Source organism: Paramisgurnus dabryanus, chromosome 11 (assembly GCF_030506205.2).
Source record: "Paramisgurnus dabryanus chromosome 11, PD_genome_1.1, whole genome shotgun sequence".
NCBI classification, from domain to species: Eukaryota; Metazoa; Chordata; class Actinopteri; order Cypriniformes; family Cobitidae; genus Paramisgurnus; species Paramisgurnus dabryanus.
Window position 1 is genome coordinate 1474813 of NC_133347.1, and position 13133 is coordinate 1487945.

At 36.7% G+C, this 13133-nt stretch overlaps 1 protein-coding gene across 1 annotated transcript; it reads left to right on the forward strand.

The window, feature by feature from the left end:
- The first annotated feature begins 1062 nt into the window (after positions 1 to 1062).
- Positions 1063 to 12756, forward strand: snx2 (sorting nexin 2). Its single transcript, XM_065270223.2, has 15 exons — positions 1063 to 1336; positions 2971 to 3109; positions 3420 to 3565; positions 4974 to 5040; positions 6203 to 6246; positions 6326 to 6467; positions 6576 to 6654; positions 7139 to 7214; positions 7680 to 7793; positions 8028 to 8121; positions 9865 to 10070; positions 10206 to 10349; positions 11502 to 11582; positions 11670 to 11741; positions 12195 to 12756. Exons 1-15 carry the CDS (start codon positions 1229 to 1231, stop codon positions 12243 to 12245), a joined length of 1563 nt encoding a protein of 520 aa, XP_065126295.2. The 5' UTR covers positions 1063 to 1228; the 3' UTR covers positions 12246 to 12756.
- Positions 12757 to 13133: the final 377 nt, after the last annotated feature.

Sequence of the window (13133 nt, forward strand, 5' to 3'; positions counted from 1 at the left end):
TGATTATTTAATATCATTTTATCATTATCAATTTCATTATTATCATTTTTATTATTACATTATTGTTTATTAATTCATTTATTCATTATTGTTTTTATTCATTATTCATTTATTCATTCATTATTATATTTCTACATTTTATTATATCATTCATTAATCTATATTTTATATGTCTCTTAGTGGTTAAGTTTCATAGAACTGTTCTGTCTGTGTGTAAACAAGATAGATAAAGAGAATGTTTATGGAAGCCCAAGGTCTAAGGGATGTTGCAGCTGAGCAATTTTGGATATAACCGTGCATGCTGTATTCCTGGGGTAGACGAGGTTTGAACATTGAGGCATATGCAACTGAAACTTTCTGTCCATCAATAAAACTCTGTTCTATTTTTATCATCTAAACCTCCGTCTCACAACTCTGTTTATGCTCTCCTCTAGCAACGATTGATCAGCCTTGTATCTGACAGATGCTTTAACAAAGTAAACTTATGTTTTCTGACGTGATCTGGTGTCCGGGGCTGGATCGTTTTTTATTTTGTCTGTGGTGTGGAGACCAGATCTAACATGACTGAACACAGTTTAGTGGAAAAGTTAGAAAAACAATCTTTCCAAAATGCCTGTCCACAAATGGCATAAAGACTCCTTACTACTATTACAAAAAGAGCATTCTTTCCCAATGTCCATAAACTTAGAGAGCAACATATGAACTTCTGTTACTTTATTTGAAATACAAAATGTATAGTGCTTTACTCCAATTAACATCCCTAATGATGGAATTTCAATAAAATGTCCCTCTTGGAATAACTCTCTTTTTTGCATGGATTTTTTTAATCAAATATATTTTTACCATTTATAAGGCAATTATTTACACTCTTTATTATCAACCTTATAATAAGTCATTGGCTTCAAAAAATAAACAAAAATTTATGAATATCATTACAGGTTGAATCCTGAACAGAACAAAGAAAGAAAGATCAGGAAAGATGAATCTGGATAAACCTTCCGCTTTTGTTAACTAAACTCCACCTAGAATATATAACTTTGATCTCTCCTCCTAACCAATGATGAAAGGCAGCTCAGTAGATGTAGAAACCAAACGGTCGCGTGTCCTGCGCAGTGAGGGCGGAGCACGAGCTGCACGAAGCGCTTCTGTCATGGGACTCGGTCACATGACTCTCTTCATCGTGCACTGACTCTCTCGCTGTCACTTTATTCGGCTGTTATTGTTGAAGATGGCGGAGGACAGAGAACCTCCACCTTTGCATGACGATCTACAGTCGGACTTTACAGAACTCGAAGACGGCGAGGATCTGTTCGTCAGTACCGTGAGCGTGATCGAGGTGAGACGACACGACGCGCTCATAATGACTCGCGGTTACTCTCAGCGGATTCACTCTTTACTGACAGGAAGTTTACACGCAGCTCTGCTTAACATGTTTGTGCACAAATCAGTGTTTACACACAGTTATACGTTATCTGCGCATTTCTTTCCATCCTGACACATTTTATTTAATTTAAAGAACGACTAGAGATGCAGAAGACGCATGCGCAACGCGGCTGCTTGCTGAACATCAACACTGCGTCATATGAGCGCAGAGAGAATATTCAAACTGTGACGAAGACGAATTTTATTCACAATAACCAGTTACTAGTTCGCACACGTTTAATTAATATTGTGTAAATTATTTAAATGAAATTAGTCACCTTTTAGTTATTAAATAAACAGTTCCATTTTGTTTACAGGATACTATAGTAATTTCACGTTTTGCATTTATTTACTATGGGAAACCATGTTATTTTGTATAGTAACACTATGTTTTAATCTTTGAGAGCATATACAACAGTAGTCCCTCTTTGTGGCACATGGACATATGACAGCGCATTAATTCTCATAAAATACCATGATTGTAGCCTTAGTAGTGCTCCACTTCACTAACTTACTAGTACTTCTGACAGAACGCATAAACTTATTTAACAGATCCATTCATCTGTTTTTCTGTTAGAAAGTAAAAGTGTGTGATCATGTGATCTTTATGTCATAACACCTGGTCAGCAGATTTTAAACAGTCCTCTTACTCATCACACATCCGGTCATGAGTTTCGTGTGTGTGTGTGTGTGTGTGTGTGTGTGTGTGTGTGTGTGTGTGTGTGTGTGTGTGTGTGTGTGTGTGTGTGTGTTTATGACAGAAGTAGTAAACTTTAACTTTAATGACCTGCTGAGATGAAGGTAATGTAAAGGCCATGAGCTCTGTTAGCTGAATATCAATTATAATCTGATTCTCTTTTATTTGGGAAGACTTTAAAAAAATAATCATTCCGAAAAAAAAATGTTTTTTTTACTTGTTTATTTGTAATTATTTTTAAGAAGAGATGATGTATTTGGCCTCAGCTCAGAATCGCAGGGAATGTCATGAATCAGGATTTATGCGGAGTTTCCTTCCTCCCGTTGACTCTCAGACACAAGCGATCACTTCCAGAATCCAGACATTAAATGAAAATTGACCATTTAAGTTGATGTATATTATCAGTAAAATTGGTGAAAAGCCAAAGAATTCATTGGTTTCTTCTAGTGAGTATTCAGAGTTTAGATTTGTTGGTTAGGGTTTGTTTGATTTGGGTTGAAGCTGAACTCTGTCTGGATGCTCTGGATGATCTTTTTTGATAAGTTTATTTATAGTATATAGGTTATCATGATAAGGCTTTGAATGAAATTATTTGAATGATTTGCAGCAGTCTTGGTAGTTTAATAGAGAAGATTGATGTGTGTGATTTGAACATATTGATGATACCTTCAGGTTTCTCTACTGAGCCATCACTTCATTATTCTGTGTGTTTGTCTCCTGATCTGAAAAACTGCACCAATACAACCGAGTTAGTCCTTTGGGTTTATTGCTGTGATTGTCTTTATATTTTTAACTAAGCATATGAATAAATGAATGCACAATCATGTTTTTCTTTGTGTTTTTTCTTAAAGTCCAGTTCAACATCTCCACAACCAGCAAACCTGCAAGCAGAAGACATCAGCAGCAGCACTAATGGACCCAAACACGCTGAGATGATCCTAGATGATGATGATGATGAAGATGATGATGATCAGGACGACCTCTTTGCTGGTGTGATGTTTTTTGGATTGCTCATTTTAAAAGATCACTTGATTATTTTTTAAACACTTAGATCAGCTTAGCAACCACATAGAAAAGCCCTAGCAACAGCCTGCATCATCGTGGCAGTGGAAACCCGGCTCAGAAATGTTGAAATATAGTTTAGAAGTGATCAGTAGACAAAGGTCAAAGCCATTGATTCACTTCTGAGGACTAGTTGTTTTACTATATTAACCAACTGACTGACTAACCTAGCAGTGTTTTTGTCTCAGTTTGAATGATTTTTAACTGCATCTGAAATGTTTTTCTATCGTCTGTGTAGAAGCGACAGAGGAGGTTTCACTGGACAGTCCAGAGCGACAGCCGATTCTGTCTGACGGCCCATCGCCCGCCATCACACCCGTCACACCCACCGTCATGATGAACCCAAGAGTCGATGTGGCCGCTTTTGACCGATTGATGGAGGAGGTGAGTGAGCTACTTTTGAAATCTGCTCAACTAACTCCCTGATGGATTCAGGTGAAATTAGCAAGCTGGTTATATGATGGACATACATTGGTATTTTAATTTCATTTTGGTAGCAGGTTTACCGAAAATTGAACCCTCATAGACACTGAATAGAAAAATAATTTTTGTGATATAAGGTTTTCTATAGGCTGTGTTGTGTTTTGGGTTGTTGTTGTGAAAGTGCAGTTTACGTCTGACGAGATGATGATGATGATGATGATGATGTACACAGAAGCACATGTAAGAAATGTGTGTGATGTCATTTTTTTTATTTTTTTTTTTATTTAGTATTTTCATGTTTTATTATTTACCAGGGGTCTTCAACTACTCTTCTTTGAGGGACAGATTTTATAATTGTAAATATGATGTTGGCCCAACTTTTACCGCGCAAAAGTCTTAGGCCACCACCACCAGACTTGTTGTTTTAGAAGTTTTAATGTCCATCGATATTTTTTTTCAATCTATTTTATACAAACAAGAAAATACAGGAAATATGAAAAAAAAAATCTGGAATAAGTGTCTTCTTTAGGCATCGTCTGTGTTTAGTGTGACGTCTCTTGGCACTAAACACATCTTGAGGGTTTTTGGGCAGAATGAAGTAAAAAAACTAATTTCTTTAAAATTAGAAATTAGGATTTAATTTAATTTATGTTTAAGAGATCCTGCAGTGTCTTGCTATCGATCAAGTGGAAGGGGAGTTTACCCTAAAAACTTGCAGTTTACATTTTTATACAGTTTTTATCTTTTTAATTCTTTATACACATTTCCTGTATTTTCTGGATGTATTCTATTATTTATTATTATAATTATTATTATTATTATATATATGTTATAACTTGTGTTGTTTTTGTTACTTTTTGTTATAGGTCATAAATTAAAAACATGCATTGTCATAAAAGATGCACTCATCTTGTATTCAGTATTTTGCCTTTTAATTACTAAAAACTCATATTTTCTTTCAGAATATTTTAAAAACAATTGCAGTTTAACATTGCAAGAGTCAAATGTTAATAGTTCAACTATGAACATTGCTCAAAAAAGTGCAAGTGTAAATAATCAACACATGTAGAGCTCTTAAACTTCTTTTGTTTATAACTGTTTAACTTTTATAAATTGTTACATTTCAAGTACTCACAACATATAGTCAGTCTTCTCCTAATGACTGAAATTGCACTTCATGTTTTCTTTACTAATCGTCTTTTTGGCCGTCATTTGTCATGTAAAGTGGAAAGGTAAAAGTAAATACACTGATTGTAAATCAGAAAAAGATGACCGGCAGGCCGGATAAAGATGATTGGAGGGCCGCATTTGGCTCGCGGGCCGCCAGTTGACTAGCCCTGTAATATACTAATGGACTTTTATGATCTAGGATGAAGATGAAGAAAACAGGGACACATTTGACATCCAGATTTCAGTGTCTGACCCTGAGAAAGTGGGTAAGAATGAGAATATTTCTCTCTCTTCACTGCTGTCTGCGTTATGAAGAAAAGCCTTTGGCCTCGTGAGACGAGTGTTTGCCGGCATCTCTTGCCGTACATTGTAAAATCAATAGACCTTTTCAAATGTTATCAGGTGGAGGATTTGCTCTCTGCTTCTCGGGAGTGTATTTACTGTTTTATTAGTTCCTGCAAACACCACACAATAAATAAATACCTTGAAAAACGATGAAAAAGAGGCGTTTTCATACACACTAGTTAATAACATAAATTATGATAAAATCATCTTTAATATTTGTAGCACACTGTCTCTGTTAACATGATTAAATCTGAGCCTGTCCCAAAAAACAGCTCTGTTTAGTGAGAAATCTTTCATTTAAAAAACATTTCTGTCTGTCTCTTTAAAAGCAGAAACATTAGAAATACTGTCTTTCACTTTAGTTTGTCTTGTCATGTCTTGAGGAAAGTTTCAATTGTTTAAAAGTCAGGGAATTTTATATTTTTCGCCACGTCCTGGAATATAAGGGGTTTTTGTTTGTTGCTTTAATCATTTATAAAAATGTAATCCGCTTATTACCTTGTGATGTAAGGAAAACCGTTTCCGGGTCTCTGATGACTTTAATTTAAACAGCTGTTTATTGGCACTGTTTATTCATTTCATTAAGCTAAATTTTTATAAACTCACGGTGTAAACTACATCATCAGACTCACGGCATCTCAGACAGGTCAAGACATTCAGCTTTTTAGTCGGTGAAAGTCAGGGATTTTGACTTAAGAGTGGGAACCCTGAGATGTATTTTTAATGTTATTCATATTTTTAAGCTCATTGCCTGAACCTCTGTAAAATTAAATAAAAATCATCATCATGTCGGAGTCGATGGTGTAGTGGAAAGTGCTCCGACATATGGTGCAAACGCACTTCCGGCGACCCGAGTTCGAATCCCGGCTCGAGGTCCTTTGCCAATCCCATACCCCTCTCTTCACCCTGTACTTTCCTGTCGCCTCTCCATTACTTACTATCAATAAAAAAGGCAAAAATGGCCCAAAAAAATTAAAAAAAAAAAAAAAAAAAAAAAAAAAAAATCATCATCATGAGTTAAAGCTGAACTTCAGTACCTTTCATACTAGTTAGTTATTCTTAGTGTATTTGTATTTTGTTTAGGTGATGGCATGAATGCGTTCATGGTGTATAAAGTGAGCACTAAGGTGAGTAAAAGACTTTGATGTACAGACTGTGATGTACTGGACCTTCATGAGTCACTTTAATATTTCTCTATCTCTATAGACCAGCCTGGCCATTTTCACCAGAGATGAGTTCTCAGTCAAGAGGAGGTTTAGTGATTTTCTGGGTTTGCACAGTAAATTAGCATCCAAATACATTCACATTGGATACATTGTGCCACCTGCTCCAGAGAAAAGCATTGTGGGTAAGTATGAAATAACCATATCCTCGAATAAACATCTAAATGTAATGATGTCAGAACACACGTGTGAATGAATTAATGTTGAGATGATTTGTGTTTGGTTTGTTATAGGAATGACAAAAGTCAAAGTTGGGAAAGAGGATTTATCATCGGTAGAGTTTGTGGAGAAAAGAAGATCAGCTTTGGAGAGGTATTTAAATCTAAATGCACAACATCTGTCCCTTACAACACAAATAAATGTTCATGCACTTTTAGTCAATGCACGCTCATTTAATGCTTAAATTGTCTTAATTTAGTTTCATACGATCGTCTGTGTTTCTGCTCTTTGTTCCTGAATGTTTTCTTATGTTTTAACAATGCGAGCAGTTGTTGTGAAAAGATCAGTTGTGTTTGGGTGTTTAGTGGCTAAAAGGTTAAACAACAAATATTAGATAAATGATGATGGTTGAGCTCGGGAGGTTTAGCAGCTGGTTTTGTACGAGCTGATGAAGGGAATAAAAATGAAAGTTAAGTGAGGTTCTGACATTTCATTGCCCTTTTTATCAGCCCAGTGATTGACGTAAAGGTCACGGCGGTTCGGGCGGCTTTTCCTCCGTCGGCTCGTGTAGACTTTATTTGTTAAAGAACTGAATCCGGACAGGTGAGTTTTACAAGCAATGTCTGTTGTGTTTCAGGTATCTAATGAGGACCGTCAAACATCCCGCGCTGCTCAAAGATCCGGATGTTCTGCAGTTTCTGGAGAGTTCAGAGGTACGGTTAGAAAACCACATTTATAAACGCCTTATCTTTAAGATGTGCTTAAATATGTAAACATTCCTCATTCTCTGCGGTTTTCTCGAGCCGAACCGTTCCAATGAATTTCAGCTTTTCGAGTCATTTGTTTCCCGTTGGGTCACGTCAACGGCGTACGAGCCGAGAAGCGTCTGTATTAACTATGTATAATGGAGGACTGACTGGAGCAATTGTAAAGGGCTAAATGGTCCAGGGGCAATTGAAAGCTATTTTTGCCGGCGGGCCCTCTGAGAGTTTTCCTGGGTGAAACGTATTAAATTGGAGGCAGCATTGAAATGTATGGGACCGGAGAAAATCCCAGTGTGCTCCCGGTGGAGGGCGGGGTTGCGGGGAGGGAGGGAGGAGAAAAGGTCCCTGTGGGATCGGATCTGAGCCGCGGCCTGTTAACCGGTTTGTTTGCCCTTATTTGTCATTTTATCCCAGCTGCCGCGAGCGGTTAGCACACAGGCGCTGAGTGGGGCCGGAATATTGAGGATGGTAAACAAAGCGGCCGACGCTGTCAACAAAATGACAATCAAGATGAATGAATCGGATGCGGTAAGGGTCTGATTTCTGGACTTGAATAATGAGACGAATTAATGAGCTGCTTTCTGGCCTGAATCCTGAGAGAGAGAGACTGTGTGTGTGTGTGTGTGTGTGTGTGTGTTTGTGTGACATTTTAAGTTTCTTTAAAAAGCTTTTTATTGCTATGTATTTATAAATGCATGTACTATAGAGAGTTTATCCCCATCCCTGTGTGTCTCCTCTTTTCTCGTGTGTTTCTCATTAAAGTGGTTTGAGGAGAAACAGCTTCAGTTTGAGAATCTGGATGTTCAGCTCAGAAAACTTCACGCAAGCGTTGAATCTCTCGTGTGTCACCGGAAGGGTAAGTCTGACCTGTGCTGTCTAAATGAGTGGAAATGCGCACAGTGTATTTTTGTTAAAAAAAATGTCTAAATGTCACTTTTGGTTGAAATAAAAATAAGAACATTAAGCAACAAACTGTTTTACTGACATCATTAAAGGAGGAAATAGAGGGCTGTAGTCCAAACCGGCCGTTCGTTGTAGGCTTTTAAAGAGGAATTCTATTGAAGAAAATATATCGCCTGGCAGTGAACTTTGAGCTTTATCATTTTACAGCTATTATTTATGCTATTATAGCAACATTATAAACTAACTAGGGTTTAAAAAATGATATCAGGAAAAACGTGACCTTTAAAACATGCTGGAATAAGTAAATAAAGCGCAGGATTTGCTTGATGTTACGAGTTATTAAAGGGCCGCTAACCTAGGTGTTTTCAGCAATATAAAAATAATCTCTGCTATCCCCAGAATGTGTCTGTAAAGTTTCACCACAGATCTTTCATTATACGATGTTGAACTTGGCCATTTGTGGCTGTTTTTGTGTGTGTTTCTTTAAACGCAAAGAAAGCTTTTGTATGTAAAGTAGGGGGTTGAGCGCTTAAACGTGTACTTTGGACTACATCAAAACATGTGTCTCTGACAGAAGGTTAAACTACGCGCTCATAAGGCAGAGTCTGTAAGTGTTTATGGATGGTTATGGTTGTGGATGGGGGTAATTAATGTGACATCATATTGATGGGGATCCCCAATAGGCATGGGCCGGTATAAGATTCTGGCGGTATGATAACCTTTAGCAAAAATACCACGGTTTCACGGTGTTGCGGTTTTGCCATTGCAACACTAAAATGTGTTATTTTCAAAAGCAAGGTACAATAAAGCCTTTAAATTATAATATGCTTTCAACACATATAATATTTTTGTAATGTATATTAAATGTAAACATCAAATCAATCACATGACTTCATGATTTAATGAGTTTTGTATAAGCACAGCTCATACCTTGGAGACGGTATCACAGAACATTTTAGTGGTTTTGAAACCTTGACTGTTTTAAACCTCGGTATACCTTGAAACCGGTAATCGGCCCATGCCTAATCCCCAACCGCCTCTGTGACTGTTGCGGTTTAAAGGCGATTACACAAAGAAGAAGAGATTTGTATAATAACAGGAGGTTTCTGCACACACATTTTCTGATAGAAACACATTTTGAAGTGCTTTTTCTAGGTTAGGGGGACTTTAAGAGCGATAAGACATGAAAACAATCTTCCTCACGCTGACTGATAGATCTGAAGCAAGCACACAGACACTGATATATACACAAATACACAGAATTACAGTTTTATAAATATCTGTTTGACAAGAATTCACACAGATATAATCTGTTATGTCTCAAGTGAATGGTTTCACGAGTGCCGCCGGTTTACTAGCCCTGCAGTAGATCTTAAATCTCAGTGTCAATCAAACAATGAAAGAAAGAAAAAAATTGAACAGATATTTTTCCTATAGATATTGTTTTTGACTTTGTGTTGCACAGTGATTTTAAGGTATGGATGCAGTGATTTTGTTGATCTTTAACTGGGGTTTTTCTCAAAATTGACTTTGCTGACTTGATCAACTTCAAACAGGTTCTGTCATTATTCGTCATTATTCGATTTTTTTTTTAATAGAGGATGTCAAAATATAAAGAACTAATTTTTGAAAATTAGCTTATTCTGACTCCATTTGCCATTTACGGGTCACAAATCTACTTTTGTTGCTCTTTCAGAGTTGTCCATAAACACGGCGGCCTTCGCAAAGAGCACCGCCATGCTGGGAAACTCGGAGGATCACACGGCGCTGTCGCGGGCGCTGTCCCAGCTGGCTGAGGTGGAGGAGAAGATGGATCAGCTACATCAGGAGCAGGCGTATGCTGATTTTTATCTTTTCGCTGAGCTGTTGGGAGACTACGTACGACTTCTCACCGCGGTTAAGGTGAATGGAAATGTGTCCACATTACTGCTGTACCGCTACAACTACATGCTTTACACATAACCATTAAAAATAACTTAAGATTTAACTCAGAATCTTTGTTATTCTTGCTGTTCATCATGGGTTTGTACTCGGTAGGGAGTGTTTGACCAGCGGATGAAGACTTGGGGTAAATGGCAGGACGCACAGGTTATGCTGCAACGCAAGAGAGAGGCGGAGGCAAAGCTTCAGTACGCAAATAAACCCGACAAACTTCAACAGGCCAAAGAGGAAATCAAGGAGGTAACAACATTCATGACAACAACTATACAAGTCAACTTATAACCTATAGTCCACAGTATTTACAGTTGCAGGTGAATTAAAGAAATCTTATTTCTCACTGGCTGTATTTTGCATTATTTTTCTTTAATACCGTGACAGAAATGTCTGTAAAGTGGAGATTTTGTTGCTCATATTTTCTTGTGACAGTTTGTGTGTCTTTGATTTGTTTTGCTGGAGATAAAGCATCACATTTATAGTTTGATATGAAGCGTGTGTCTTATAGCAGTTACTGGCGAGTGATTTATTCATGTTTTGGTGAATGTTCTCCGGCTCTTCTTCCTTTCAGTTCATTCATATCTCGACTGATTACTTTAAATCACCAGACAAATGCAAAACTTCATGACAATTATTGATTCTTTTAAACGCAAACATTATCAGCTTCTTTAATTTTTGCATTTCCCCTGTCACGCCCCTCAAAGGAGATTATGGAGGTAGGACCTTTGCTTTGATTTTATTTGCTGTCTTACATCACGTCTGGTCTTTAAAAATACTTCATACCACTACTATATTCACACAATGTACATCTAATAGATCCGTGTAGTTTTGAGTTATGTGTGTGGTTAATAAACTCTATGGATTCATTGTTCACTTTATGATTAAAAACCCACTTAATTTTCATCTTTAGTTTGAGTATTAACTTCTACAGATGCTGTTTAATGTCGTCTTTATCTTTGTGTACATGGGTTGTTGTGGTATTTTAATGTTGTAGGATTCATTATTTTGCTTTTATCCCCATGAATCTCATCTGTTTGAATTCATCACCATCGGTCACATGATGATCTTTAATCGTCTGATGAAACGGTCACTTTATAGCTCTTTGGGGTGGTTTCCTGGGCGGGTTTATCCCATCCTAGTCTCAAACTAAAATTCATATTTGAGCTTGAAAACGTCTTGCATTGACATATATTAACATATATTAGTGTCATTGTTTTGATGCACACCAGTAGTTTTTTTATAAGGTATGTTTGTAAAAACTACTCAGATGTCCTAATATAACTAAGACCTGGTACTGGATTAATCTAAACCCTGTCCGGGAAACTGACCCTTTGTGTTTGATGTACACACAGAAAGTCATAAATGTGTCTCTTTCTTGTGTGTTTGTGTGTTATTCAGTGGGAAAGTAAAGTACAACAGGGGGAAAGAGATTTTGAACAGATATCAAAAAACATCCGGCGTGAGTTGGGGAGATTTGAGGTGAGTTCAGCTGTCAAAATGTTTTTAAAAGCGCTTTTGAAATAAACAAGCAGCTTCTCTGAGCCGAGTGTCTCTATCTCTTGACAGAAAGATCGAGTGAAGGATTTTAAAGTGGTTATCCTGAAATATCTGGAGTCACTGGTTCATACCCAACAGCAGGTACCTGTTAAAATAATCTTGCATAAGAGGGTTTGCTAAATATAAATAATAATAAAGGTCCATGAATCATAATGAACAATACCTAAATTAATTCTTACTAAATGCTGAATTAAGAGATGTAATAATCATAAACCAAAAAAGACTCATGATTAACTACAACATGACATGTTTGTTAGTTGGTAGTTAATGTATTAGTTTAAATAAATTCATGTGTTAGGTTCATGTTGTAGTTAATGATGACTCTTTATTAGTTTATGTTTAGTACATGCCTTAACTCAACATTACTTCATATTTAGGTAAGAATGAAAGCAAGTATACTTTATTATGATTATGTGCATTAATATGCATTATAAATCAACCTATAAATCATCCAATCAGAGTTAACTTTGATGTTTCATGAGCAGTGATATGAATATATTCATGTTATTTTGTTATCTTTGTCTCTTTTTTTAGTTAATAAAATATTGGGAGGCATTCTTACCAGAAGCCAAAGCTATCGCATGATCAGACAAACGCACAGCCCGACTGGACGTCTTTCATTCTTTCTTTCTTCAACAGTATGCTGCACGGACTTCATTAAAAGCTAAATAACACTACAGTCAAATGATTCAGATTCTTGATGTACTTTCTATCTTTCTGATGTTTTACTCTCAGTGTGGTCAGATGAAGTCTTTCTTTCTTATATAATTCAAATGAAAGTCATTGATTTAAAGTGATAATAGGCAATGATCCGAAAGGGGAATGCTTTATTTTCAAATTCTCAGAATCAGTATTTAAGAGTATTAATCATATTATCATGTCAATGAAGATTCGAGATGGATCTCCGTCCCAGACTTTGACACTTGTGTCTACACGTATATACATATGTCCATTTTTTATTTTATTTGCTTTGTAGCCTTAAATCTTTTGAAAGTTTAGTTGATTCAAAGATTTTTAAATCACAGGTATTTTTTACCTTTACATTCCTGTTCAACGATATCTGCGACTTAATAAAGAATTAAACCAAGTATCACAACTTGAGTGGATGTGTTTTTTTTGTGTGTTGATGTCACTCGCAGGTTTTCAGTTTTCTGGAGTGAATCTGTCATGTCTATGAACTCAGTTTTTGAGAAATGTTAATTTAGTTTTGATCTTTGTCAGTGTCATTCACCCTGTTAGTGCAGAACTAAAACAGCAGCCGCCGTCGATGGTCTGTGAATGTCACATCTTTGCTTAAACAGAAACTGTGTTCTTGACAAGCCCATAGAGGATACTTCACATCACATCTCTGCATATACATCACACATCCGGACCATCATGGCTGTCGTATTGACAAGCTGTCATATAGCAGCGCTGCATTAAGAGTTAAGTGTGTCTGTGAGGAAGAGTGTGATGAAGATTCTCTTTGTTCCC

What these genes read in the sequence shown, in the direction of transcription:
- snx2 (XM_065270223.2), top strand. Translation starts at nt 1,229, where the DNA reads ATGGCGGAGGACAGAGAACCTCCACCTTTGCATGACGATCTACAGTCG. An exon ending in GTACCGTGAGCGTGATCGAG is followed by an intron (nt 1,337 to 2,970) that starts GTGAGACGACAC and finishes TTTTTCTTAAAG; the next exon opens with TCCAGTTCAACATCTCCACA. An exon ending in TGTATAAAGTGAGCACTAAG is followed by an intron (nt 6,247 to 6,325) that starts GTGAGTAAAAGA and finishes CTATCTCTATAG; the next exon opens with ACCAGCCTGGCCATTTTCAC.